Here is a 26,455-nt window from a genome sequence, read left to right as displayed (position 1 = left end):
TTTTTAAGAATTCAGGAAGAATGGGATGATCTTCTGATATTTCTCTTTAAATTTGGAGGCGTTAATTACTAATTTGGTGATTTGGGGAAGGCAACTCTGAGTTGGATGAATCTGCAGTATTTTTAACACCACCTAAAAATGTTCCTGCTAAAAAATAACCTTGACAAAAACCAAATCTTTCCTATAGTTTTCAGTAAGTTGTTTTCTAAGCTGTGTTATTTCATTTGAAAGTCAGCCAAAACTGGTTTAAAAAAAACATATGTAGGGAAAGATAGCTCAAATTTGCATTTTTCAATGGGAATTATGAATCTATTAAAATTAAAGAATAGAGAAAGAAGGCAACAGACTCAAAGAGAAAGCATGAATATAAGAAGGTAGAATTGTGGATGAATGAGTTTTTATAGTGGAATAAAAATTATAACTAGAAGGTGAAATAATTAAATGGCAGAAGGTTTGCTAAAGCAAAACCTAGAACACAGTAGTACAGAAATCTCTCTTCACAGCCTCATCCCAGCTTTGTCCCAAAGGTTAGGAGACCGAGCTTCTGCCCGTCCGTCCCACTGAATTGCTCTGTAACTTTGAATATGTCCCTTAAGCTCCCTAAGTCTCAAGTCCCTGCCGAAGGGAGAGTGGCCGACCACAGGGGAGGGACCCTGTGGGCCCTCGGAGGCCTTTCCAGTTCTCATTGTGTTTTTTAATCTGTCTGATAAAGCAGAGCTTTCAAGAGCCACTTCCTCAAAACCAGAAGATTCACGTAAATCAGAGCAAATCCTTGGTAGCTCGTTAGATCAGATCGCTGGCCTCGGTGTCTGTTGCCGTGAAAGGCTAACAATTTAAAGTGAAAATAGTCAAAGACTCCTTAGTTGAACTATTGAGTGAGTCCTTGTCGCAGACCAGGTGTGAAGTAAACGGAGGTTATAATAGAGTTACAGTTCCTACAGTTTCTACAAGGAAACGCCAAGTGAGTAACACTAGTTTGCCGGGAGAATAACTCGCCCCCTTGCTGTTGTGGCACTGCTCACAAAGCGGTTTTCTCACAAACTCAGCTTCCAAATGTGGACGTTGACTGTGGTAGAGTTCGAGATGCAGGATGGTTTTGCGTGCCAGTCCCAAGCAAGTTCTGGGTCAGACCGTTCGACATCAGATGCCCGATAAGGACTAAATCCTTTCATTGTTCACTGTTTAGGCATATCTAGACAGAACACAGGGAAGTGGTGAACTGGTAGATTCAAGATATTTTAGAGAGCCATGTTTTGTTTTGTTTTGTTTTGTTTTTGATGATGCTGATGTTAGTTTTAGTCTCTTGATTTTTTATAACTTATGCAATTTATTTTTTATTGAGGTATAATTCACACACATGACATTAATTTCAAGTGTGCAACGTAATGATTTGATATTTGCATATATTGCAAAATGATTGCCACAGTAGTTAACATCCGTCACCATACATGGTGCTGGAATTTAGCCGCCGTACGTCATACAAGATAGAAAATAGATATTTCCCTAAAAGAATGTGTTTCAACTTATGAGTTGAAGAAGGCAGTCTAAAGGATTTCTGTCATTTTTAAGGAGTGAATGTTTGCTGAATTTTCTAAAAATGTATAAGGACTTATCCAATGGAAGACTCTGAGTACCACAGAGCGTGCATTTAGTGGGCGTTCAGAGCAGTAACTGGAGATTAGGCCCACCTCAGCCGAACACTGCTGGCTGCCATGATCATTAGATAGTCTTAAATTGTTCTAATTCTGAGTCATACTTTAATTTGTACCCGTAATGGGCCCCTGGTAAGGGACAAGAAGCATAATGACACTGGCGTGCTCATAAAAGAAGCGTCGACGTGATAGCTCTCATCGTTTCCCAGGAGGTCTTCGCTGGTTCCAGACGTGGCAAAGTTTTTGTCAGGCACATCCAGATGTTTGTTACCGCACTAAAAAGAAAACGTAGTCATGGTTATATCCACTTTTGTGTTATAGAATATGTATCCATTTTAAAATAATTTGACCCACCTTTTCTTACTCAAAGCCTACTAGCTGATCATTTGAACTAAAGATGTAAGCCAGATTTAGTCCAAATAGAGCCATTTCTATAGAATTTGCCATAAGAAAGACAGAAGCCTTATTCCAGTCAATGAAATAACACCTGACACTATAATGCAGTCTGCATTCATATGGCTTTACACTTACCAGATCGCCTTCCCATTTTTCGTTTGCTCCTTGGTCCTTTCTATGGCCTCTGGTCCAGAGTCCAGCGTTGGCTGTGCCCTTTCCTCCCTGCCCAGAGCTCTGTGCTGGGTGCATCCCCATCTTCCTCACAGGGGTCTCTACCCTGTGTCAAGACCATATTCTGTCTTTTCTGCTTTTCTCAGAAAAAAGAGCTCTGCTAGAGAAAGAGCTAGAATCACATAGACCTGAGGTCAGGTCCTCCTGGTCCCACTCAGCAATTCCGATGTCCCTTCCTTCTGTTCCAAGGACTTTTGTACAGAGCTGGTTCCACATTTTCACCTCTTTAAGCCCCTAGATTTCTTCCTACCAGCCCTAAATTTCAGCAGAAGACTAATAATGGCCATCTACTGATAAAATACCCTAAGTTAGTGCTGAGTACGTCGCGTAAGTCGGTTCCGATCGAGAACAACGCTGCGAGGTAATATCATCCCCATTTTACAGGTAAGGAAACTGAGGCTAAAATGACACGGCCAGGATGTCATAAACCGGGGATTGAACCCAGGTCTGTCCGATTCCCAACCCCACAGCTCTCTCCATCTCTCTCACACTTAGGATCCTTCAGATAACCTTAAAACACCGGATCAACCCATCACTGTTCTTAATCTTTTTTTCCCTTTCTTTTGCTTCATCTAGGACTCCAACAACTGTCACCTTCTCAAAGCTCCTTCATTTCCTTCTGTTCTCTGGGCGTCTTTCTTCCCATCTTGTGATGGGATCAGATCTCGTTTTCTTAAGATACAAGTGAAAGCTCCTTTCCCCGGGCCCAGCTGATTTTTCCGGTTACTGTCCAAATTGCCTCCTTCCTTTCTGGGTCAGAGAAGTCTCCAGATGTGGCCCATGCCTGCTTCCCCTACATCCTCCGCCCCTTTCCTCACCGGCCCCCTTCAGTCTGGCTTCTGCAGTGGCTTCAGGTCAGAACTGCCATCTCAAAGGTTCTTAGCAAATTCGGCCACCTTTTCACAGCCCTCACCTTCTCCAGGATCGACAGGCCATCCCTTCCTCAGATTCTAGCCACACTTGTCACAGTGGCTGCACGTTACTCAGCCGGTCCCTGCTGCTGCCACGAGGAAGGGGAACACATTCTGATCTGGCCCACTTAACTCCAAGGAGGAGTGTGGGTTTATCCGGGAACTGGAATGGCTCCGTTGGAAGTTCCCTGTACACTGCTGCCTCTCGGTTAACTTAGTTCCTTCACTAAGCTTCACGGACGCTTTCGTCTCTGTCCTCAGCTCTTTGCTTTTCTGACTCACTTGTTCGATGGGCTCATCCACTTTGCGTGACTCACCTTCTGTGACCTTGATGCCCACCTTCCTGTTTCCTAGCTTGACCTTTACTTGGCCTTGCAGCCCTGAATTTCCACTGTGAGTTCCTGTGTCATGTAAGATCCTGCTCATCTCAAACTGAACTTGTCATCACCTGCAGACTGTGTCCCCTTGCCACCTGCACAGTTTCTATGTGTAGTAAAGACATTTGTCTGGATACCAAGATGAAATCTTGGGGTTATCGTCTGTTCCTCTCCTCCGCAGCCATTTCTCCGTGTCACCGGTACGTGCTGAGGACAGCCCCTGCACCAGACTCGATGTTATTAAGAGCTGGCAGCACAGACGTAGAGGCAGCCCTTGAGTTTCGAAGTTCTGACAGTTCTCCCTGTAAAACAGCCTTCGATTATTCCTCATCTTACGCTGGTCCCCTCCTTCCTGCACCTCAGGCCTGGTTGGGGTTAGTGCAGTGTCTCACCTGAGAGCCCAGCCTTCGTCTTTGCCCCTCACTTATTCTGGCCCCGTGGGATGCTCCGGGAATATTTGACATCACATGACTGTTTTCTTTACCTTAAAATATATACATAACCTGAATTTTATCATCCGAACCGTTTTTAAAGGTACAGTTCAGTAGTGTGAAGTGTATTCACCTTGTCGTGCAACCCATCTCCAGAACTCTCTCATCTTGCAAAACAAACTAACCCATTAACCACTGACTCCTCATCTTGCCTTCCCCCGGGATTTCGACTGTTCTGGGTACCTCGTGTGAGTGCGGTCATGCAGGCTTCATCCTTTGTGACGGGCTTATTTCACTAGTATGATGCCCTCAAGGTTCACCCATGTCGTAGCGCGTGTCAGAACTTCTTTCCTCTTTAAGGTCGAATAAATTCCCCATGTGCACAGCCATGGGCCATTTTACATCAGGGACTGGTTCTGAGAAACGCGTCGTTAGGAGATTTCATCATTGTGTGAAGATCGTGGAGTGCACGCCCACAAACCTAGACGGTACAGCCCACTACTGTCATTGTGTGCGCTGTGCCTTTACGTGGCCGGCAGCACACACGTGGGCGATGCCTTGTGCTAGGACAACACAACGGCTACGACGTCACTAGGCAATAGGAATTTTTCGGCTCCTTCGTAACCTTACGGGACCACCGTTGTGTGTGCAGTCTGTCATCCACCAAAATGTCATGCAGCCCGTAACTGAATATACCACATTGATTATGCATTCATTCATTGATGGACACTTAGGCGATTTGCACCTTTTGACTATTGTAAATAATGCTTCTATGAACGTGGGTATACAGATATCTCTTCGAGACTTGACTTTCAATTCTTCTGGGTATATACGCCGGAATAGAATTGGTGGATCATTTGGTAATTCTATTTTTAATTTTGGGGGGAAATGCCATACTGTTTTCTGCAGCAGCTGCAACATTCTACATTCCTGCCTGCTGTGCACAGTGTTTCCAATTTCTCCACATCCTCACCAGCACTCATCATTTTCTAGGGTTTTATTGTTGTTGTTTTATAGTAACCATCCTAACAGGTGTGAGATGGTTTCTCATTGTGATTCTGATTTGCATTTCCCTTATAATCACTGATGTTGAGCATTTTTCATGTGTTCATTGCCCACTTTATATCATCTTTGCAGAAATTTCTGTTCAAGTCCTTTGCCTACTTTTAATTGTCTTTTTTGTTACTGAGTTGTAGAATTTTTATATATTCTGGATACTAACCCATTATCAGATATATGGTCAGCAGATATTTTCTCCCATTCATTGGATTGCAGGTGATTCTCTTTCAAAGTGAAGTTTTAATCTTATTTAATGGTAGTGTTTTTGAACTTTAGAACTTTAGAACTCTCATTAAAAAGAACTTTTCTCTAAAAATTATTTCAAGAATTAAACATCTCTTAAGTTTTCTTTTACATCCGGTTTTTCTCAATGCATAAATTACTCAGGAAAGTAAATTTTCGATAAATTTTTAAAAGTCAGAAAAAAGTAGAAAAGAGACAATTATTTGGCATATTTTAACAGGATTAGAAACGTGTTTTTGACCTGGCCTATCAGAGAATACAGCCCTTAAGCTTATTAAGTTTGATTGAACGTTGGGAATAAAGTCTGTAAAGTACCTAAGAACAAGGACTTAGTTTCCAAGCTTGAAAATGTTCTGGCTATAGGAGGAAATCCTACACAGGAAGTTGACTAGTAGGTTCAACTGTCCCCAAGTTATTACATATGTCCCTGAGCATTAACAGACTGTGAGGGGCTAGAGTTCAGAGCACACTGTAGCAAGAGCTTATCGAGCCAGTAATTTTGGGTCACTACCTTGCCAGTTTCCAAAAAGGATTTGCAAGGGCCTTACGATGAGTCACACGTGCAATGGCATTCCCGACACTGGGGCACGTTAAAGCCATATAGTTGGGGGGAGATAACCATTCACGTCAAGCAAGGATAGACTGGCCCCCAGTTTCCCAGCAGCTCTAAGGAAAAGAGAAGTAACAATTATGTAGTTCTCATAATACGATACAGGGAAGCACATCAGTTTACCACCAGAGACCAGACTTTTCCAGCAACTAAACTTTCAGAGGCATGTCACCTAGATCTTTATAAACATGACAGTGACACACAATGGGCAGTATTTTACCAAAAGTATGGGAGCATTGCTCACGTGAATCTCGGTTCCTCCTGTCTGCCCTTGTTGAAAAGCTGAGGGCGCGATATGAATTATGATTCTACGAGGACATTCCTATGATAAAGTAACATGGCGTAACTCTCGATCTCACGAGCAAGAATCACTGTCCTTTCTAGGTTGAAATCTTAATCGGCCACGTCAGCGAACAGATGTATAAAAGTGGCAAGTCAGCCGTCGGGACGGACACGCAAGGGCCCCCGCGTCCCTCCGCCAGAGGAGTGCCTTGCTGGGTCGGGCTTATCAAAGAACCGAATCCGCACTGGAAAACCAGCTTCTTCCAGGGGCGGTGACTTAGGACTCTGGCCTCTGCTTTTTAGCTGAGCTCTGTGGAGCCACTTACGTCTTGTCCATATCAAGAGTGTTTCTTGCTTCACAGGCTGATTTCTTCTTACAAAGGGCTACAAGCACATGCATAAGATAACTGGTTTTCTCTCATAAATGAATAATGTCACAGTCCAACAGGAAGGATAACAGGTTATATATATATATATTTTTTTTTTTATTTTCTTACCATGATGCCAAGCCCCAGAAAGAATTTTGGTTATTGGCAGGCGTCTTCAAGAGAACCGGACGAGAAATGGGAGGGACGGCAGCTAGGACAGAAGCAGGGAGGTCGCATCGGCTCTGCAGTAACCCTGGTGACAGATGACAGCAATGTGACCAGGGCAGGAGCAGTGACAAGACAAGAAATGGTTGGATTGGGGATATGTTTTGAAGGTAGTGCCGACAGGGTTTGCTGATCGCGGACGTGTGAGAGGGAGGAGGGGACTTCAGGACGACTGAGGGTTTTGGCCTCAGCACCTGTGAGAGCGGCATTGCCACCCACGGAGATTTGGGTCTGAAGTACAATTGCTCTTATTTTTAAATTTCGCTAACGATTTTCTTTCAATATTTGGACATCAAAGCAAATCACATGTCTATCCCCTGAACCAAATACTATAGCCTCTGCCATCGAAGCATGTTTTGAGCCATTTGTTGTTGGGAAAAAAATATAGAAAAAGTAGAAATAGCAAAATTTGTAAACAGCGTGTACAGTTTTATCGTTAGCAGAATTGTATGTTCTAGATTAAAAACTTAATCAGCTCTATCAGTGAATAGATGCATAAAAGATTGAGAGTTAGAAGTTGGGGCAGCCATGTAAGGGACCCACATGTTACCTTAGCTGGGTGTGTTCAGTGTATTGTTTCTATGCCCTTTTTTTTTTTTTTTTTTTTGGTAAAAGTATTATGTTTAAGAGAGATTGGGGAAGCCAGACTATTCTAAGTAACGTGACTTGAGAGTTCATGAAACACTTTTTCAATCATTAAAAGAAAAAAAAAACCTCAAATACTCATCAAATAATGATTGAGGGAAAAAGCTGTAATGAAGCTCTTAAGTACAGGTGATGCCTAACATTCATAAGTTCCGCAGTGAGTGACTTTTGGCTGTTTACGAGTGACCTTTGCAGGGCTCACATCCCGGTGGGAGTCGCTTAGCTGCCAGGTGAGCTTAGCCAGCTGCCCAGATATCTGGGTCTCTCCACTCGTACATAGGAACTCTGTATAAGTTAAAACTTTATAAAAATATGACCCTGCCAGAAAGTCAGCGGCTGATGCCTGAGCGAAGGTGCTGTTCAGTTACTTCTTAACTGCATCCGATGCGAGAGAGTGAATGTGACGATGGTGTCTGGAAACTGGCGATGTCGGCCCTCATCTGCGTGACCGGAGGTTCTAGGGCACGCAGGCTCGTTTTGTGTGCGTGCGTTTTCCACGTGACCGGCTAACGCAGAGCGCAGCCGCTGTGAGTGGTTCCCGACTGCCCAGCCTGAACCCCCGACCCCAACCCCAACCCATGTTCAAGGGCTCTCATAACCAGCCGGCCGATTAAGGGGTAGTGTGTCGCTCTAACTGAGACTGGGGTTTGAACCCGTGAACTCACTAACATGAGCCAGGCTCAAGCCTGGATTTTCCCCGGGGCAAAACCTGGACATCGTGGTGGCCGGGCCAGACAAAGCTAGCGATGACGGGAACTCAGAGTGGGTCCCTGTCCTTTCCTCCTCCTGGTGATCGGGTCCAGGGCTGCCGAGAGCTCCCAAGCAGACCTCTGGTCTCAGGTGGGAACGTGGTTTTGACTCGTCTCGTCAGCTGTGTGGGAGCGTTGACCCAGGGACGGGCACTCGATAGAAAGGTCCCCGCTCCCTGTTTGGTCTTACAGCAAAGCGCAAGTAAAACAGTAAAGGGTTAAGGCTTCGCCACTTCGCTGCGGTGCTTCCCAAATGCATTTGCCGAGAGATTAAGCTCTATTTGTTTGTTCTCTAGTTTAGCCCATGATAAAAAGTGGTGAAAATCATACTGCCGTTTTACTTGACTGTGTGGTGGTGGTTGTGATTGTATCAGAATAAGTTGTTTGTACTTGAAGTTTGTAAATTTATCCTGGAAGGGCTGGATTTCATGGTAAGGCAGCCTAGCTGCACTCCGATGGCTCCATTAATTATGATGTGTAGACGTAATTAGGCTCTAGCTAAGAATAGCAGATAAAACGAAAAATGATTCTGGGAAAAAGGAGCTGAGTTTCTGGGAAACCGAAGGAACACAGCAGAGGGCACCGCGATCCTCAGGCCCCACCGGGGGCCGAGTCTCGCCTGCTCTGTAGCCTGTGGGGCCACGAGGCCGGCTTAGGGACATGTTCCTACCCTCACGATCGTGTCTCCATTTCACGATACCCTTTGGACAGAGAGAATCTCAAACATCCTCCAGGACTCAGAAACAACCATTTCAATGCTCAAACGTTGGTCCACTTCTTTTTAAAAGACTTTATTTTTTAGAGCGGTTTTAAGTTTCCAGAAAAATTGAGCCGAGAGTGCCGAGAATTCCCGTACAGCACCTCCCCCGGCTCACACCGGCCTCCCCCATTACTGACATCTTGCATTGTGGGCACATTCGGTACAATTGATGACCCGACATTGATACATTAGTACTAACCAAAGTCTGTGGTTTACATTAGGGGTCACTCCTCGCACAGTTCCCTGGGCTTCGACAAATGCATCATGTCACGTACCCCCCATTATGGTACCACACAGAATAGTTTCACCGCCCTAACTGTCCTGTGATCCGCCTGGTCACCCCGCACCCGCTTTCCCTGAACCCTCGGCACCTGCTGACCTTTTCACTTCCCCTACAGTTTTGTCACTCTGTTCGTTTTAAAGTAACCGCTCAGCTATTTCTAACGAAGCCCCCTTTATTCCTTCATTTGTCAAGTGAGCCCTCAACAAATGCTATCTGCTCGGCACTGGGCAAAGGAAGCTTTAAAATCCCAGTCTTCGTGGGGCTCCAGGCTCGGCCGGGTCCTAAGGAGGTGTGAAATGGCCTGTGAGGACGAGGGGGATAGGTGGAGAACGTGATCGGAGAATGGGGCCCCCCACCAGTGGGCCCCACAGTCTCAGGTCAGGCCTCAGGCTCCCACTTCTTCTTCCCGTGGTCTAGTCCCGGGAACTGTCTCCTGGCCTCCTCAGCTGCCATCTGTGTTCTCTGTCCTAGCGCCAGCTAGGGCAGTGCCGTTGACCAGCTTCTCTCCTGAAAGAAGTCCGAGCACCTCTTTTCGGCCTGACGACTTTTTCCTAGTAGTTTTCTGTAGCCCCGCCCAGTGCTGAGGGGAGAGAATGGAAAGCTGACAGAGATAGAAGAAATAGGAGCTCTTGATCCTCATCTGACTGCTAACTGGACAGGGTCGGAAGTGGTGGCTCAGAGTTCTCGGTCGCACCCTCCAAACCCCCTCTCTCGGGCAGGCAGATGTCAGTTCCCTGTCGTTGCCATAAGAAGTCCCGTTTCCCTCCCTACTGCCTCCTCCCTCGCCCACTAGAAGCGTAGGAGGTCTCCGTGAGTGTGAACCGCCCACGGGCCCGGGAGAGGCCAGGACACTCAGTGAGGGCCATGTGCTCCTCTCCAAGGCCGCCTGTTTCTGTTTCACACAAGAAGCATGCTTAAAGAGCAGCTAAGGGGACTCCTTGGACCCTGCCGAGGGCACTCCCACAGCAGGCCCCGAGGTCCTGCACCACACACACACACACACACTCCCACACACACCCACCAACCCCCACCCCAGCATCATGCTGGCCTCCCAGAACCAGCTTCATGGGTCTTACATCAGCCAGCACTACGGATCGGTTCTACTCCCGCCCGGAGAGCGAATTTACCTGCGGGCCACTGGTGCGTCCTTCTCAACCAGCTTCCTCCTTAGGCATCAGAGCCACAAACACTGGTAGCTTAGACGCCCGGCTTCTCTCCACGGCTGTGGGGAGGCAGGCCGGCCACAGCCGAGGAGAGATGTGATGCAGTGAGCTTTGAAAACCGGGGTTTCTCAGGCTGCACAGGCTCATCCCTCATGTCCCCTGAAAAAAGGCCTGAAGCCGCTTGTTGGCAGCTTCGTGCACGGTGCCTCCATGAAATGTGACAGCAGTGGCTCCATGTGATAGGACAGCATGGAGGCGCCGGCCTGGGTCATGGGGAGCGTCTCGTTTGCACGCCCGTGTCTGTCCGTGGCCCTGCTGACCGGCCCTCTGCGCCCCCCACAGGACCGCCCACGCGAGAGCCAAGGCGGACGCCGCGGACCAGGCCGCGCTGGCCGCCCGCCAGGAGAGTGACATCGCGAGAGCGGTGGCCCGGGAGCTGTCGCCCGACTTCTACCAGCCAGGTAAGGTCGTCGCTGCCCGCGGTGGAGCAGGTGAGCGCGCTGCGGCCGGTTCCCCTTCGGGTTCCTTGTCATGTGACCGAAAGCTGGAAATACTAGAAAACAGTGTTGGTGCTGGGGGCTCGGCTTAGCCGCAGTCCCTCCCGTCCTGCCCCCGCCCCCCCACCCAGCTGCGAACCGAGCTGACCAGGGTGTGGTGACCGCGGCAGACGCCGTAACAGCTACCCCCGGCTCGGAGGTACCTCTAACAATAGCAAGTCAGAGAAGAGCCGAGTAGACTGACTTCTTTTAAACATACTAGATCTAAAGTCCAAAGGAATGAGGTGCGGGGCAGAGCGGTATGGTTAGTCTGCACAGGAGGAGATGACGGTGCAGGCCATGCACGCAGTGAAAGCGACACCCTCACGAGACGAAAACCAGCCCTGACTGTCTGCCTCTCCCGTGTTATAAAATAGCAATAAACAAACGTGCGCGGTAGCTTTAAATATTTAAGTTTCTCGCTGGTGGTTTCCTAGTAGACGGTCTGCATCCCTCTCTGGAATAGGCTGCTGTTAATGAAACGGTCATAGCCATTTTTATGTGTTTTCCCACTGTTTTATAAACAGCATCTTTCTGGTGATTGAGAGGTCAATAGATTTCTAGGTGAAGAGGCCCAAAATGTTCCCAATTTCTCAATGTCAAAATTTACACTTCTTGGTAAAGAATGTTTCCACACTGGTTTCCGTCGAGCTGGGTAACCAGCGCCCTGCACAACGCCTGTGTTCAATATGCGTTCGGTTCCAGCGAAGGTGATAGAATGCTGGACCCCCCAGGACGTTGCTGTGACTCAGGGACCCAGGTAAGTCAGCGCGAGCAGAATGGCAGGGTCCGTGCAAACGCTGGGACGCCGGCTGTCACGAAGGTCGGCGGAGAAGGAAGGGCCGCGGTGATGTGTGTGCGGACGACAGGACCGCGTCCTGAGACGGGCTGGGGCGAGGCCCCGCTGGCCGGGCGAGGGGGTTGGCACAGTGACTTCTGTAATGGCACAAGGGAGGCAGCCAGGGACGATGGGCGTTTTCTTTCGCGTGCATTTGTTTTAACCCTCTGGGTGAGATTGTCACCATTTGTGTAATATGTCAGGACAGGGAAACGTTCCGGTTTTTATGGTGACCACCAGTGGGAATGAAGTATTTTCTGGTGCGACACAAACTCCTTTCCTGGTACCTCAGTACCTTGGTGAACCCCTGTGGTAGGGTGTGAGCGGGGGACCGGGCTCAGTCACCAGGTGAGACTGTCGTCCCCTTTGTGGCCATTGTCGAGAGACCACCGTCTCACTGGGCTTGAGCCACTTCGAAAGCAAACAAACTTACTATTGTCTGCGTTTGGTAACTTCTAGATTGCTGTTAATTGTGTTGGGGAATGGGGACTCTACAGATTTCTATTAGGTGTTACCGAGAGGTGGACGATAGAGGTCATCTCAGTTTCTCCAGGCTACTAAATGGCTTTAAAAGCCTTTTATGGTGTAAAAGCATCTGAGGGAAAAAGTATTGTGGGAAAGTGTAATTCCACCCTTTCTTAGTGAAAACGGCTTCAGAGAAGCAAGTCGTAGGTGAGTAATGGATACATCCCAGCACCAGAGGACAACAGGTCTGTGTGAGACAAGAGCTGAGGGGGCTGGGGGGGCCGCTGACCCACGGCCACCCTTCCCCAAGGAATGGCCTGGAAAGTGTTGTCTCTGCTGATTATTATTGACCTTTTCAAGGGACCATAACTCACAGTCCCCCCTCTGCATTTACGGGGTGATCAAACCAGGCTTTTCAATTTGTCACTGCGCTTTTATTTTTCAATTAGTTGACATCCAAATTTTATTAGTTTCAGGCGTACAGCATAGTGGTTAGATGTTTATACAATTTACAGAGTGATCCCCATTCAGCCTGGCGCCATCAGCCCCATATATAGTTAATACAGTTAATGCCTATGTTCCCAATGCTGTGCTTTCCAACCCCAGGACTATTTTGTAACTTCCAATCTGTACTTCTTTACCTTTTTCATCCAACTCCCCCACCCCACCGGGCAGTCAGCAGTTTGTCCTCTTATATGGGTGTCTGTCTGTCTTGATTTGGTTCCTTAGCTTCCACTATCAGTGAGGCCATAGGCTGCTCGTCTGACTTTTTCACTTAGCCTAACACCTTCCCCGTCCATCCACGTTGTCGCGATGGTAAGATCTCGTTCTTTCTTATGGCCTCAGACATTTCTAAAAGGGCTTTCCCATACTTTTTCTAAGTCAGGCCGCTCATTTAATTGACATCTCAGCTATGCGTTTTCATTGTTGGGGGTGCATGTGGTGTGCAGAGAAGTTATTTTAACTTTGCGGGGAAAAGATGTGTTTTATAGCTTACAGCAGACATCTTTTAATCACTTTCGAGGTAAGTTACCTGTTTTCAAGAGTTGGTAAATCTTACGCTTTCAGGAAAAAATAACCTTGTAGGGTGGCTTTGAGTAAAGGGTTAAGTAAAAAGCATACACACTGACGGGTGTGAATTTGCGTATAGAGTACCGCGTGCACACGCAGGAACTGCCGTGGGCGTGGCACAGGCAGTCACCCGCTGAGCACTCAGGGAGCCCTCAGAGTTTAATTTTAACTTGAGCCCCCGGTACTGCCCAGCGGTTTATAAAGTGACTGTGACAGCCTGGGTTCCAGGACTGCAAGATTTCCTTGTCACCTGCTTGAGCATGTTTAAAGAAAGAAGTGGTCACCCAAAGTAGTATAGAAAAAAGTCAGAGAGGCAGCAGTTGGCAGTGCCCATCCAAACACGAACCAGAGGAGAGAGGAGCCGTGGCCGAGACGTTAGACCGGTGCGTTGCGTCGCGTCTGCAAGGACTTTGCGGGCAGCGGCGCGTGTGGCTTCATTGGAAAGACCGTCCCTGAGGAAATGGCTGCATCGGGCTCGGTGAGCCTCATGGCGCATCAGAGATTGGGTTCATCTCACGCCCTTGCCCAGATGCCGTGGGCACCAGTAACCTTCTCGTTTTGGTTGAGCTTCCGGTGGGGGGTCTACCAGCAAGGAGACCAGGCGCTGGGGACATCGGTGGTTGTTAAATAGAATCGGCCTCCGGTGTTATACGTCAGTCTTCTGTGAGCCTTGGTGGCGCTGTGAGTCTGCCCGAGGGTGGCTCTCCAAGTGCTGGTGGAATGGAGCTGGTAAGAGGATGTGGGGTAGTCGCTGAGCACGTAGGGGGAGGGGGACGTGGTGGGAATATGATCGTATGGTAGTTTGTCCCACTGCTTCAATGTCCTTTTTATCGAAATACTGTTTTTAATATTCGGTGATATTAACTAGAGTGTAAAATTTTCATATTTATCAATTGGAGGAATGACAGGACGAGCCTGGGGTGAGGGGGGCGTGTAGGAAGGTGGTGGCCTGCCCTCTCCCCACGGGGGAAATAGATCTAGGTAGGCAGGTAAAAGGGAACCGGAAGCGGGGGGAGTACCTGCTCCGAGTGTCCAGCGTCAGGTGTAAACCGCCTTCCCCCCATGTCCTCATGTGGCCTTTCTCATCTGCATTCAAGAGGAGACAGGGAACTCATCATAATGACACAGGTTCCATCCCAAGTGTCCCACCCCCGTGATCTACCTACTTACCTCCCAGAGGCGGCTCCCGAAAATACCAGCACGTTAAACCTTCATTCCGTGAGCGTGTGGCACACACGTTTGTTTAGTCCGTAATAGCGTGTATGTGGCCTCACACTAACCTGATGATTGAAGGTGAAAGGTGAAGTCTTTCGCACAGCGCTGGCCTGTGAACTGAGCTCACGTTTCTGGGATGAATTAGAAGTCTCTAGAAATCATTTTCATTCCATAACTGTCTGCCTCTTGTTAAGATCTAATGGTTTTGGTTAAAACAAGAGAAGCATCCTAGGCTAGATGACTTCTCCACTCACTTTCCAAAAGCCAAAATTCCAAAGTTTTTCATAGAAGAATGGGAATTAGAATAATCTTCCTAATTGTTGATAGGAAATTAACAGTTTATGAGTTTATTGGTTCTTACCACTTATTCATTCGGCTCCACGACTGTGTATTGCGTGCCAGCCCCGTGCGGAGACAGGAACAGGTGTCCCAGCGCGCAGACCAGAATTGGAGTGGTCTCCTATGGGACCGCGAGGTCCTGCAGCGTGCAGACCGGATTCTGTGTGTTCACAGAATTGGAGTGGTCTCCTATGGGACCGCGAGGTCCTGCAGCGTGCAGACCGGATTCTGTGTGTTCACAGAATTGGAGTGGTCTCCTATGGGACCGCGAGGTCCTGCGGCGCGCAGACCGGATTCTGTGTGTTCGCAGAACTGGAGTGTGGTCCCCCATGGGACCGCGAGGTCCTGCAGGCCGGTGGCATGGTGCTTCTCCAGCCCGCTCCGCCATCTTTGTAGACTCTTTCGCTCTGGTTCTCCTTTGCTGATGGGTGGTCTCCGTAGAAACTACCTAATTTCTATTTAGTAACTTCTGATGCTGCTACAAAGCAGCTGCCCTGGTCGACATTTGTTTTCGGGGACTCTCCATGGCGCTGCTTCCACCCCTAGCCAGCTTCCTAAGATGGGAGTGAGGCTCTGAATTTCGGAAAATACTCCGTCTAAGAAATAGCAGCCCCCTAACAAGAAGTTATTGCTCAGGCCATCATGAAGAGAGCAATTAAAGTGGGCAGTGTGTATTTTTAACAATTAAGGATAATTGCTTTTCAGCCCCTCGTGGGAGCGGGCAGGAAGGAAAGTGTGCAGGTGCCATGCTGTGGCGTCACCAAGAGCTCAGGTCCCGGTGGGGGGGGTGGTTCTCCCTCGTAAATGTGAGAGGTCACACTGTCAGCGCTTGCCCATGTGCAGAGAGCGCCAGCTGCAGTGGGCGACCTTGACCTTACCTGTTGACATGAAACGTGGCTGATGGGGGAGGAGGCCAGAGGATGTCCATGACCTGCGCTGAGAGGTGGCGTGCCTGGAAGGAGGTGCTGTCCCTGGGCGCCCTAGCTATGCCCCTCCCGGACCCCTGGCCCTGCGGCCGTCACCAGCTTGTGCTGCACTGTTTCTTCCTCACTCCCCCCAAGGTCTCCCCACGAAATAATGTGATTATTATAAACAATCCTAAAGTACTCAGAAAAATAAGAGTCCCGAGACTGGAGAGCCACAGAGAGCTGTCCCGTCTGGCCTTCGATGCCTGTGGGAAGTGCGGGAGCAAATGCATGCGGGCCAGTCACTTTGTAAAGCGCAACGTCAGCCACAGACACGGCCCTAACCAGGAGGTTTCAGTGAGTCCTTGATGGAGGATCATGAAACACACGGTAGCTGCAGATTCTCCTCTGACAGTGTAAGTAATTTATCAAATATTAAGTATATGTAAATGCTTTCATAGAGTATTAGACATACCAGTTGGTCTTAGTGATATCAGTCGTGTTTCAGGTATGCCGCGTAATTTGAATATGCTGATTAGCTGTGGTGGTCAGCAGCCCCGCCCCCACCCCCACCCCGGCACTGCGAATCTCCCCTCAGTGTTCACAGCAGCAGGAGCAGTGCTGTCATTAGGGAAGTCCCAACTGTTTAACCTTTATGGCCACCAAAACAGTATAAAGAATGGTATGTGTTAACATAAACACTTTTCAGCAATATTCTTTTTCCCTGAGGAGTGGAATGTGCTTTCACTTACTCAAAGCCTCGTAAATATATTTAAAAGAGAAAAGCCGAAGCTGACTGTAGATTTTTGTTAAGTCCTCCCTTAACATCGTCGCTAGGTTCTGTGACTTTAACTTAAATGATGTATAACGAGACCAGTTTTACCACTGGCTGATGTCCATAAACACGAGTTCCTGGGGCATCTCATCAACGCTGTCACTCAGCGATGTCCAGTGAGCATCACTCGAGGACCTGCCGTGTATGCTCACCGTGAGGCATGAGCCCGCACGCCTCATTCCTATCCCCTTCCTTTCCGCTTGTCATTTTTCCCCAGGCCCAGATTACATCAAGCAGAGATCTCAGGAAGGTATAGACGCTAAAGAAAATCCAGAAGAAAAGGTACCGGAGAAGCCACCTACCCCAAAGGAATCTCCTCATTTTTATCGCAAAGGCACGACACCCCCAAGGTCTCCCGAGGCAAGTCTCAAACAAAGCCACTCTCCCCCGCCCTCCCCAAAGCCCACGCGGAAGCAGAACCCCAGCTCGGGGGCCAGACTCAACCGAGACAAACGGAGTGTGGCTGACGAGCAGGTGGCAGCCGTCGTCAACAAACCCTTGATGGCGAAGGCTCCCTCGAAGGAGGTGGGAGCCGCCGCACCCTCGTCCAAGTACAGTGGCCGCCACCACGTCCCCAACCCCAGCAACGGGGAGCTGCATTCTCAGTACCACGGCTACTACGTGAAACTGAACGCCCCCAAGCACCCTCCGGAAGACGGGGAGGAAGACGGAGGGTCCAGCCACCCTTCCTCAGCACTGGCGCACAAGCCGTCACCCAACAAATGGAGCCCCCCTAAATCTGTGACAAAACCAGTTGCCAAAGAAAGCAAAGCTGAGCCAAAAGCTAAGAAGTCTGAACTCGCTATACCAAAGAACCAAGCAAGCAACGATTCGTGCCCACCGTCGGATAAAGAAGCCAATTCAGTAAGTCATGCGGAACGGGCTGTCCCGTCCCGTCCCGTCCCTCCCCTTCCCCTCCCTGGTTCTTGCAGGTGGCAGCGGGGGGAGCCGGGGGTGGGGTGACTTGCACCTTGATGTCGGCTGGGCTTGCAGAAGTCCCGACACACACACAGGCCGTTTAGAGCGGATCTAAGCGCATTTGTAGCTGGAGACAGGAAAGAGCTCTTTGCGCAGAAATCGCTCCATGGTCACTGAGCCGCGCCCCCACCCACCTTAGATTCAGGGGCGTTAGGACAGGACCGGCGTCCCGTGTGCACAGGCTTCCCCGCGGCCTAGTTCCGGCTGCAGCAACAGACGTTTCTCCTCTCAGGTCTGCAGGCGGGGGTGGGGGCTCAAACAAGGCACCAGGAGGCTTGGTGAGGACCCACTTCCTGCTCATAGGCCATAGGCCACAGGCCACCCTCTCACCGTGTCCCTCCTTGTAAGGGTGCTCATCGCATCGTGGGGGCACCACCCTCGTGACCTAAGTCCTCCCGGAGTCCCATCACACTGGACGGACACGGACATGCCGTCCAGAGCGATAGCTAACGCTGATGGCCACGCAGGAGCCCCCGCCCGGCCACTCCGAGCGCTGAGAATGGGGCTCACCGCCGTTGGCTAAGTTCTCAGCCCCGCCTTGTCCCCGCCAAACTGTCCAGCTATTGCGAATTAGTCTCATAAATACTTAGTTTAGGTTTTACTTAAAACGTTCTAGCTGCAAAGCCTGGATAATTTCTTTCCCACACGAGAACTGAACATTTTCAGCTGTTTAAGAAAATGACTTTGGTCTTCGATCCCCGCGGCCCGTCAGTGCTCCTGAAATTTCAGTTTTCTTATTCAACCCGAAAGCATCCAGTTATTATCTGTATCCTCCTCGTCCCAGTGAGATTTGATGGCGATATATGGAATTAGTATTCTATGAAATTCAGTAGAATTTATGAAATCTGAATCTAAGTATTTTCTGATAAATAATTGACTGACGTGTTCATCTGCCTTTGCAACAGACGTGCTGCCTGTTAATCGTAGTTTAGGGAAGAAGCGACCGCCAGCCTAACGTTTACTAGTAATTTCAGACGTGTCCGCATCAAGGTGTGGACTGATATCTCGTCCAACAAGGGTATAACACACCCATTAGTTTCTTTGTTCAACTTACTCAGAGTTAAGCAATTGAAATGCATCATTTAATTAACTTAGGTTTGTTTTGCTAATATCTGTAAATACTGGTTCCCACCCTTTTTCAAATTCTTTTTAATTATCTAAATATCAATCAGATTAACTGGATTAACTTTCTGAGCATCAACCTCCATGGGGATAGATGGTTTTCAAAACAAACTCTGACTATTCAGTAAGCATTCTTTTTTTTTTCTAATTTTAACATTGATATTTCAGTATCTTGTTATTATACCTCTAATATAATAATAATATCACTGTTGAATTCATTAAATGTAATAAATCATTCACTTCTGATTTGGCTTTCAGCATTTATAGTCGCAGGTTAATAAAGCCTCCCATGTATATTAGCATTGCCTGAGTTATAGGTGGACATTTAAACAGTGCAGTGCCCTATAGTTTACGCCTTCGGGTTCCCAGAAGTGGGGTTCAGGTGACTTCTAGAACTGCCCAAAGGGAAGCCTGTGCCCCAGCGTCCTGCACCGTAGGCGAGTTCCCTAGCTCTTGTCTGCGAGAGCCTTTCTATAAACTTCACAGTCTCCTCATTTAGAAAAAGCATCTGTTCTACTTATGTGCAGAATCGTGCGATTCCGATTCCCGGAGTTAGCCACGCATCCTCCAGCTCCGCGGGTGGGTCTCTGGGATTCCCTTCCACACCCCAAGGCGGGAGGAGGCCGAGCAGCTCTCACCTCTGGGAGATGGGATCTGGAAGTCAAGACCGACTTGGCACCTTCTTGGGAAGACTCTAAAAGTTCACCTCCCAATAATAGCAGAAAACCGCCTTCTTCGCAAAAAAGCTATAACATCATCACGAAAGTAGTCACTGAATGGCCTTTAAAACAAAGGAGTCCTGAGGTTAGAGGTTTGTAAGTGCCCTGAAAATTCACGGAAACATTCACACTAAAGCAGATATTTGAGAGGAAACTAGACTGCATCAGGGTCCAGGCTGAGTCAGAATGGCCGTTTGTAGCATGGCTCGCTAGACCTGGACCTGGAATTTCAGTGAAGCAGTGAATTACAGTAAAGGCTAGTGGCCGAGGGTGTGAACTGTGGCGCCAGATTTCCTAGGATCAGATCTTAGCTGTGTGGCCACCTGGAACAGGTTTCCTAACTGCTCTGTGACTTGGTTTCTTCTGTACCTGTATCAGAGTTGTTAAGATTAAATGAGGTAACATTTATAAAGTTCTTAACCTGGTGCCTAGCACATAGTAAATACTCAAAAAACATCAATAGTTATTAAGTTTTCCAACACTGTACCAGTCGAAGCCTAGTTTATAGATATAGCACATCGTCACATAATGTCATCAGTAGGTTCTTGAAAACTGACTTCAGGGGAGACAAAGCGTAACGAAACAAAGTAGACCACAGGCTAATTGACAGAAACGAGCGTTAAGTTCCTCCTGCGTATTTCTGTTCACGAAAACATCACCAAACTTTTAAATGAGGACCCGAAACACTTCTAATAGCGAACACTGAAATAAATGCGAGCTGCACACATATTTAAGAAAGGTGATTAAACACAAGTGAGGTCACTCTTTTCCACCCCACTTAGTTCAGTTCAAGGTCATGGTGTCCAGAGCCAGTCCCGCAGCTCAGGGTACCAGGCGGGACCCACCTGGACAGACGCCCTTCCGTCGCAGGGCCACTCACAGCCTCCCGCAGACAGGGACAATGGAGACACGCCAGTGCACCTCATGTGCATATCTCTGGGATGGAGGAGGAAACCAGTTTAGCCAGAAAACACCCACAGACATGGGAGAGTGGGAAAACACAGACAGTGGTCCCAGCCGGAGTCGACTTATCCATTTTATAACAAAACCATGTTGAACAAAACGGCATTCGAGTCCCTGCTGTATCTCAGTGGACTCTAACCCATCCTCAGCATCACCCTGGCTATTGATCCCCTAGAAAGGCAGAGTATCTTCTGGGACACAGGCTAACGCCCTTGAACAGGCGCAGGCAGAGAAGGGGCTATGGCAGGGATTAGTGTGCAGCCCTCCTCGAATCCGGGCGACTCCTGTGGGCGGGGGTTGCATGTGGACTCACATCCCAGGAAAGCATGTTCTGTGACACCGTGATTTTTGGAGGATTTTGCAACACACTGACTCCGGTAGAAGCCAGTAGTGGCATCTTTAGAGCCTTATCAGATATACTGGTGAGGGGTGTTCTAATTAGGACTGCAAACTGCCTGCACTTTTTTCTTAGCCATTACTCTAATCAGCTTCCAAGTTTATGTTGAGATTTACCTGTTATTTCTTTTAAATCATAAAACTTAAGGCATTCCTGTCAGATCCTGTTTGAACCACACACATAGCACAATAAAAACAGTAAATACATATCATTAAATTTTGCTCTTAATACTGAATGAAGCTTTGTTCTTTTTATTCTTTTTTTTGTGGAGAAGTTTCCAATCCAACATAAACTACATAGTTAGCAGAAACTTCTTTACAATTTTAACTTAGCGGATAATCTCTTAAAACAAAGATCGATTGCTTGAGTCACAACCGCTTTCCATGTCGTGACTTCCTCCACTCGACCTCCTGACTGCCCGACTGCCGGTCGAGACCTGCCCTTCGCCCTGCTACAGCGTCTTTCATGCACCTGTCCCCGTCAGTCTTGAAAAGCAAGACCGATTTTTTTTTTTCATTTTGCTATTTTAAGCTACAACTGGCCACCAGTCATATTTATGAAACTTCACCTGAAAGCTTTTCGCCCTGTACCCAACCAAGGCATCTGAAGAACACAGAGGTCACATCTTGGTCTCTGCCTGTTAAACAGTGTCCCAGAATTTATTTTTCACCCGGTTGCTGTTTGAACCTTTTATTGCTGCTTCGCCATCGTCTCTGAAGACAGCTTTATAAGTGGAGCTGAACTGGTAGGGTAAACGGGTGTGCGTACTAGCATATGTGCACGATAAATATATGAAACGTGTGTTCAGTAGGAAAAAACGTAGTCAAACTCAAAATGCCAACCAATTCGAAAAGGCCAGATAAACTCACGGAACCTCACAAGGATTTATGAGGTAGGAATTAAAGGCGCAGGCACACCTTGAGCTTCGAGGCTGGCTTCCCTGAAGGCCCTTTCTGTGAGATGCTCCCAGCCCCCGGTCACTGTGAGACTCAGCTCCACGCGGTCTGGCCCCGCGATGCTGTCTACATTTCCTCCTCCCCTTGACGGCTCTGTCTTTGGGAGTTTTTGAATGAAATCCGCCTCCCAAAATTCTTAACATAGAAAGGAGCAAAATCTAATCGAAGTTTAAAGTCGTCTCAGATTTCCTTAATCTCCACGCTGAGTAACGATGCATTTTCTGCGTAATAAGGCTTCCCTGCGTGGTGTCTGTGTTCTGCGTTAGCCATAACCGAGAAGCCGCCTGGGTTCGTGCTCGCGATTCATTTAGAACACAGCTATTTTGAAAGAACCACTGGTTGTTACCAAAATTTGATCTTTTTATAATACAATGGAATCATAGGATGCAGATGAAAATGCCACTTAAGAGAAGTTGATGGAAATTATTTCTAAACTAAGGCCTGTGGCTTTAATAGGGAGGTAGAGAAAAGAACATGGAGCTTGGAAGTGGGCAGCCCGAAGGCTAATTCTAGTTCGCATTTGTTCAGACTGGCCACGTAACCTGGGGCAGCACACCCTCTCAGAGCTCCGTAAAATGGAGCTAATGATCACTTGCAAAAATAACCCGCACAGGAATCTTAGCCTGCTGCCGGGCACACAGAGACCTGCATTAAGTGTTTGTGTTTTTTTTAATTCCATTGACTTGGGGTTTAGGAGCTAGAGTTTTCTTCTTTCTAACAGTCCTGATGTCAAGGGCACCCATTTTTATTTCCTCCTTTCCCCAGCCTTGGTCTTACTGGTCACCCTGTTCTTCATTTCATGCAGTAGACTGGCCTGTTCGGCCGCTACATCCAGGGCACCTGGAGAAGCGCCAGAAGGTAGCAGGTTTCCATTAAACACTGGTCGCCTGAAGGAACTGGGCAGCCCCCCAACCATGTATGGGTGAACAGGCCAGGGCCCCTGCCACCATGAACTCCATCTAGGGGGTACGGTGGCAGTTAATAAGAAATGACAATAAAGTGTGTCAGGATGGAGAAAAAACGGCACATGCACTCTGACCTCTACCAGGGAGGTTGTGGCCTCCTTGAAGGACACGTGACCCGAGCCGCAGACCCCAGGAAATGAGCACGGGAGCAGCGGCCCTTCCAGTCTCCCTCACGCAGCCCCGGCCCCCCGAAAACAGCAGCAGTACAGCATTCGAGAACTGTTAACGCGATTTCGATGTAGTCGCACTGGATATTCAAACATAGTACAACTGTTTCCTCATCTTTAAGAACAAAACTACCTCCCCAGTAACATCATGAGGCCAGCACTAGATCACTTGTAATGCTATTTAAGAACTAGACAACTGTTTTAATAATACCAAGATAGTAGCTTTGTCATAAAGATAGCCAGGCTTGGACAGATCTGAAAAGATGGGTCTTATAAGGCTGCTTTGTTTTTTTTTAAATGAGTTTGGGCACCTTGGGCTATGGTATATATTACAGTAATATTTATCAAAATAGGACACTGTGATTAAATGTAACTGGATTTCTGAAATGTGGTTACGAGCGGAGAAACAGAAAATCAGACCCATAAAATAATTCGTGCAAGCGTTCAGCCTCCCGCTTGCAGTTTTCACCTGGAGGAACGGGTCGTGTCCAAAACGACGACCAGGAAAAGCAAGAGTCAGAGAACCTCGTTTCGAGTTTTTCCTAAATGTTTCCTGGGAGGCCTCCCTCTCCTACAGATTTTACTCCCACATTCTGCCTTTATGAGGAAATCATTCTTCCTCGTCTGGATCACGTCTTACCAAAAACTGCATATCTGATTCCCCTCAGTTCCTAACCCCGGGACCGAGAACTGTGTCTCACCCCGATGTTTTGAGGTGAATGAAGCTGATTATTTTTTAAGTTGTTTTTTTAGATTTCACCGAGACTGGATTCGTTTTTAAGTGAAAGTTCAGAGGTGGCTCCATCTAAAAACGGCATCGCTATTTTGGGGTTGACTGCTGTCGTTATCTGTGCCTTATTTACCCACGACTGTGTTGGGTTTTGTTTCTGGCTTGTTCGGTTTGGTAATGGGCTTTGTGAGCTCATCTACATGCTGAGACCGACACAGAAACATCATGCTGCTTCTGTTCTGTTTCATTTCCAGGGCCCTAATTCGGTCATGATTGTCCTGGTCATGCTGTTGAATATCGGGCTGGCCATCCTTTTCGTTCACTTTCTAACTTGATTGGAATTAGGAAAGGTAAGAATAGCCTCAATTTCTAAACAATCATCACGAAATATAACATTCTCTTCCCGTATTCAAATTCATGTGTTTTTTTTTTTTCTCACAACTACAACTGGTCCTTCACATTAATTTTGGCTGCGCCTGAATGTGATTCAACATAGTTACTAAGTGATGTAACTGTTTTGACCCTTCAGTGAAGTCATGACAGCTAGCGGTGGCGCTGGCCCACAGTTCTCCGCAGTCGTGGCATCAGCCCTTAAAATGACACGGCCCAGTCAGACTCAGACACGGGGAAGGAGGCTTGGAATTGGGATGGGATCGCCAGAGAGAGGAAACTTGGAAAATTCAGCCAGAGGACCTGTTCGGTTCCCCCTGGGAGTGCTTTGTGGCTTTGGGGTCCTCTGGGAGCTGAAGCGAGCAGCGGTGTCGGAGAGCAAACCTTAATAACCGTTCTTTTTTAAAATCTGCTGAAGCAGCCCCATCCGGAGAAGTTCTTGGCATTGGCTGCGCCATCTGTCCTAGCGGAGTGTGACTAAACTGGAAATGTATGTAGACCTGCTGGCGTTTTTTTTTTTTTTTTTTGATGGAAGTCAACAGCTGCCTTACTATTTTACCATCTGACGTTTTCGGTAGGGAGCTGGGGAAGCCACGACGGCCGAGGAGCGCGCTGCCGCGGCCGTGTTTCCAGCCTTCACTCCTGCCTTGTTTGAAGAAGTAGGTAGCAGCATCACTCACCAGTCTTATGCCAGGACCTGCTGCTTTCACGCCTCCCAGAACGTGCTGGGAGGGACGCTGGCTTGTGCACAGCTACCTTCACATTTGCTGTTTAGCAAAATAACGATGCATAGTCACCTACGACGCGCGGTCCCGGCCGGGCGAAAACGCGACGTGTTGCATCTCAAGGAAAAAGAAACACCACCACTCGAGAGAAAACGTGTTGATTTTGATAACATCTTTTTTCATGTCATTCAGTCTTCCTGAACCCTTTAGAAAACGCTACTTATCTTCCACATTTAGCAATTTGAAGGCATTATCCCTTGCTAAGAAATTTGATTTTAAATATTTTTAATATTACCGAGATGAATTCTTTGTGCACTTAGGAGGTGCTAAGTTTTAAAAGCTGAAAGACAACAGAATTCTGAGGGGTAGAGTCGAACATCGCTTGGATTGCGGTAATCGGTGTCCAAAGGATTCGGTTTCCTCGCTGACGTACTTTACAACCAAATAAAATCTTGTCAGTGGCTGCGTTAATTCCCATGAAAGTTAAGCAAGATGCTATTAATAAATGCTCTTTCTCTTTTCTTCCAACTCAAAATTTTTGTTGAATGTATTCAGGTAGGGCTTCGTGAAATCACTGCTTCTCAGTTTTATGCCTTTTCGTGTTTTTCCAAGTCCTTTTGTAATTTTATTTCACACTTTAAAGGCTTAGACGTTTTTGTTTAAATATTTGTCTTTTGCAGTCCTTTGTCATTCTGACACAATCTGATTTTTTTTTTTTTTTGCTGTTTTATAATTTATCCTTTATTACTCAGAAGCATGCTTACTTCAAGAAACTATATGGTCTTTATAAAAGTGGTTATGTCAAAAGAAATCAGGGGAGGAAAAGTTTCTGTTAAATCTCTATGAAACATGACATTGTGGAGAGGGAGCTATTCCTAAATATTTTCACGATCTGCATGGTTTAATCGGATTCTTTCTGCCTTATTTGCTACCTTTTCAATGCAGAAGAGACATTTCACACGTTAGCACAGGTGTGGACTGAATGCTTGTCACCTGCAGGGTAGTAACCCGGTAGTGTTTTTTGCAGAAGTACAATATGTTCAGAATCCTGGGTGTGACCAATACGGAATAAAGAAGAAAGCGGAGAGAGAGCAAATGAAAATTACAACTTGTATATTTATTTATTTTTTACATTTTGCTTTGACTTTTAAATTTAGGAAGTACGTTTTTACCCAAGAAACGTTTAAGTTCCTTTGTCAGTCTCTCACTTCTCCTTCCTGACCCCATAGCTCTTTACGCTGGGAAAGCTGATTTTTTTAAAAAAATAAAATAAAATATTTAATCGTATTAAGTGTTTATTTAAAATGTGTAATGCTTTGAAATAATGGGTAACATAACTAAAGGATATGTTTATACAGTGAGCATGTTGGTTCCATTTATAAATATATGTATGATTTATAAGCTTTTTTAAAACAAAGCTCAAATTGTTGGTATTTTTCTAAAATGTGCACAGCTGTATTTTACATGAAAGGCTCTTTCTAATGGGTTGTTATACTGCACTCTGCATTTTGGACAGCACACGGAGTCTGCCAACGCACTTAATACAACATGACTTTGTTTAAAGTTTCTTGCTGTGAAAAAGAACTCCATACCCGCGAGTTCCTTTATTTATAACCCTTGAAACCAAAATGGATAATGTACAGTTTTCACAACTGTATCTGCTCTAATAAAAAAAAAAAAAGTTGGTTATTTAAAAAGGCGCAGGTGTGTCTCCTCTATGAGTAAATTACTGTCTTAAGTGAACGTGGACATTT

The 26,455-nt window shown here is 47.1% G+C and overlaps 1 protein-coding gene across 4 annotated transcripts in view; it reads left to right on the top strand.

Moving 5' to 3' along the window:
• JPH1 (junctophilin 1) overlaps positions 1–26,392 on the top strand; it is a 72,979-nt gene extending 46,587 nt beyond the window's left edge. The window contains exons 3-6 of one of the 4 annotated variants that reach the window (XM_039841899.1): positions 10,728–10,846; positions 16,807–17,453; positions 23,841–23,936; positions 24,395–26,392. In XM_039841899.1, the coding sequence (XP_039697833.1) occupies positions 10,728–10,846; positions 16,807–17,453; positions 23,841–23,921 (847 nt within the window). In that variant the 3' untranslated portion in view covers positions 23,922–23,936; positions 24,395–26,392. Of the gene's footprint in view, positions 1–10,727; positions 10,847–16,806; positions 17,454–23,840; positions 23,937–24,082 lie in introns of all 4 variants that reach the window. The other 3 variants (XM_039841895.1, XM_039841897.1, XM_039841896.1) reach the window with 3 other exon arrangements.
• Positions 26,393–26,455: the final 63 nt, after the last annotated feature.

This window comes from Pteropus medius, unplaced genomic scaffold, assembly GCF_902729225.1.
Source record: "Pteropus medius unplaced genomic scaffold, Ma_sr-lr_union100, whole genome shotgun sequence".
NCBI lineage: Eukaryota > Metazoa > Chordata > Mammalia > Chiroptera > Pteropodidae > Pteropus > Pteropus medius.
The sequence above is the reverse complement of the archived record's forward strand: the minus strand, read 5'-3'. Positions and strand labels throughout refer to the sequence as shown.